Consider the following 1,893-nt stretch of genomic DNA (forward strand, 5'->3'; position numbering starts at 1 on the left):
ACACACACACACACACACACACACACACACACACACACACACACACGAGCGCGCGCGATTCTATCCACACATACACACATCGCTCCGCCGAACAGATCGTTTTCCTCATCCTCATATCACTTGAATAGCTGCACGTGGGCAAATGAGGCCGGTCCTGCTGCTATCTGATCTTATCTGGCGACGACAAGATGTCGTTGTACTGTATATCTTCCCCGCGCGCATGTGGCCTTGCCCGCGGCCACGACGCCAGCGATCGCGATCACAGTGACAATCACATGGATGATGGTGAATGTGTCCACATACTATCCTATTATTGCATGTGTTGCAACCTGAGGCGCACACATATGTTACATGTGGATGTGGTCGTCAAAATGAACAGTTAATCTGATGTCCCGACGACTGACTGGACCAGGGAATGAAATTAAAAAAAACTACAAGATATTTAGACAGTGTGGTAGGAGAGCATCAAGCAAGCGTGATTTCATGTGGCTGGGTAAATTTCAGGGGACTGCCACAACTCTCGCGGGGAGCAGGGGATGTGCGTCGTCGGGGCCATCAACAACTACACGGACCAGCTCTACACCTACGGGGACTCCCCCAAGAGCTCATGTAAGTGCCATTGCCATCGGCTTCATCCCTCCAGTACACTCTCAAAACAGGCACACTGATTACCCTGTATTCGCAACCCAGATAACCTGACGGAGAGCCTGATGTTCCTGGCGCACTTCGTGGGCGACGTGCACCAGCCGCTGCACGTCGGCTACGAGGAGGACGAGGGCGGCAACACTATCATGGTGCGCTGGTACCGCAGGAAGGCCAACCTCCACCACGTACGTATATCCCTCTACTCCCTGCCACACAGGACTCGTCTTCATCAGAGTTGGTATGGTTTTGGTCTGGACTGAACTTCTCGGAGTGTTTCTTACGTGTGTTGGCAGGTGTGGGACGTGAGCATCATCGACACGGTGATGAAGGACTTCTACAACAAGAGCCTCGACACCATGGTGGCCGCCCTCCAGACGAACCTCACCGTGAGTAACCGTTCCGCTACCTCTTCTTCTTTTCTTACCGACTTCACAACACATGCTTGATATCTTGTGTTCTAATGATATGAATTGTAGGAGGGATGGTCCGACGATGTCGGTCACTGGGAGAACTGCGCCAACAAAAAGGCGACCTGCGCAAACGAGTAAGACTCATATCCCAACACTTGCAGATTTCTTCATTTCATTGTCTTGCGCAACTAATTTTCATCACAAGGTCTGACACGGTATGACATCGAATCCGCTGTACGTGCAGCTACGCGATCGAGAGCATACACCTGTCGTGCAACTACGCCTACAAGGATGTGGTGCAGAACATTACCCTAGGAGGTAATTATGTGTCTACATTCTTCTTCTTCTTTTTTTGAAACAAGATTGTGTGTCTACATTCTTCTTCTTCTTCTTTTGAAACAAGATTATGTGTCTACATTCACAGCAGTGCTCGTGAATTCTGCCTGGTACAGCGCTAATGGTTGCCCAACTCTTCTCAAATGCAGATGATTATTACTTCACCCGCTACCCGGTCGTGGAGAAGAGACTAGCACAGGCCGGCGTCAGGCTGGCGCTCATACTCAACCGTATATTCGACAAGAAGAAAGCAGACACCATGCCGTTATACGTACAGTAAAAGAGCTATATACTTGTGCATAAAGTGTATACATACGGGTTGCAAGGTCTATAATTGTAGCTGCCGTTGCCACGCCAGTTTTTCATCAATTACCGCTTCAATAAGTTTGCCATTCTGTAATAAGAGTCACAAAGCCTTGGCACAGCATTCAGAAATTCAATTCTTGTAAAGTTGTAATACTCCCTCCGTTCCTCAATATAAGGTGTATTATTTTTCCAAAAA

General features: G+C 48.6%; 1 protein-coding gene across 1 annotated transcript in view; it reads left to right on the top strand.

Moving 5' to 3' along the window:
* Nucleotides 1-1,893, top strand: part of LOC119274474 (endonuclease 2-like) — a 4,116-nt gene extending 2,223 nt beyond the window's left edge. Inside the window, exons 3-8 of the mRNA XM_037555180.1 lie at nt 505-609; nt 691-830; nt 939-1,031; nt 1,122-1,189; nt 1,300-1,373; nt 1,541-1,893. Of these exons, the coding sequence (XP_037411077.1) occupies nt 505-609; nt 691-830; nt 939-1,031; nt 1,122-1,189; nt 1,300-1,373; nt 1,541-1,671 (611 nt within the window). The 3' untranslated portion in view covers nt 1,672-1,893. The remainder of the gene's footprint in view (nt 1-504; nt 610-690; nt 831-938; nt 1,032-1,121; nt 1,190-1,299; nt 1,374-1,540) is intronic.

This window comes from Triticum dicoccoides, chromosome 3B, assembly GCF_002162155.2.
Source record: "Triticum dicoccoides isolate Atlit2015 ecotype Zavitan chromosome 3B, WEW_v2.0, whole genome shotgun sequence".
NCBI classification, from domain to species: Eukaryota; Viridiplantae; Streptophyta; class Magnoliopsida; order Poales; family Poaceae; genus Triticum; species Triticum dicoccoides.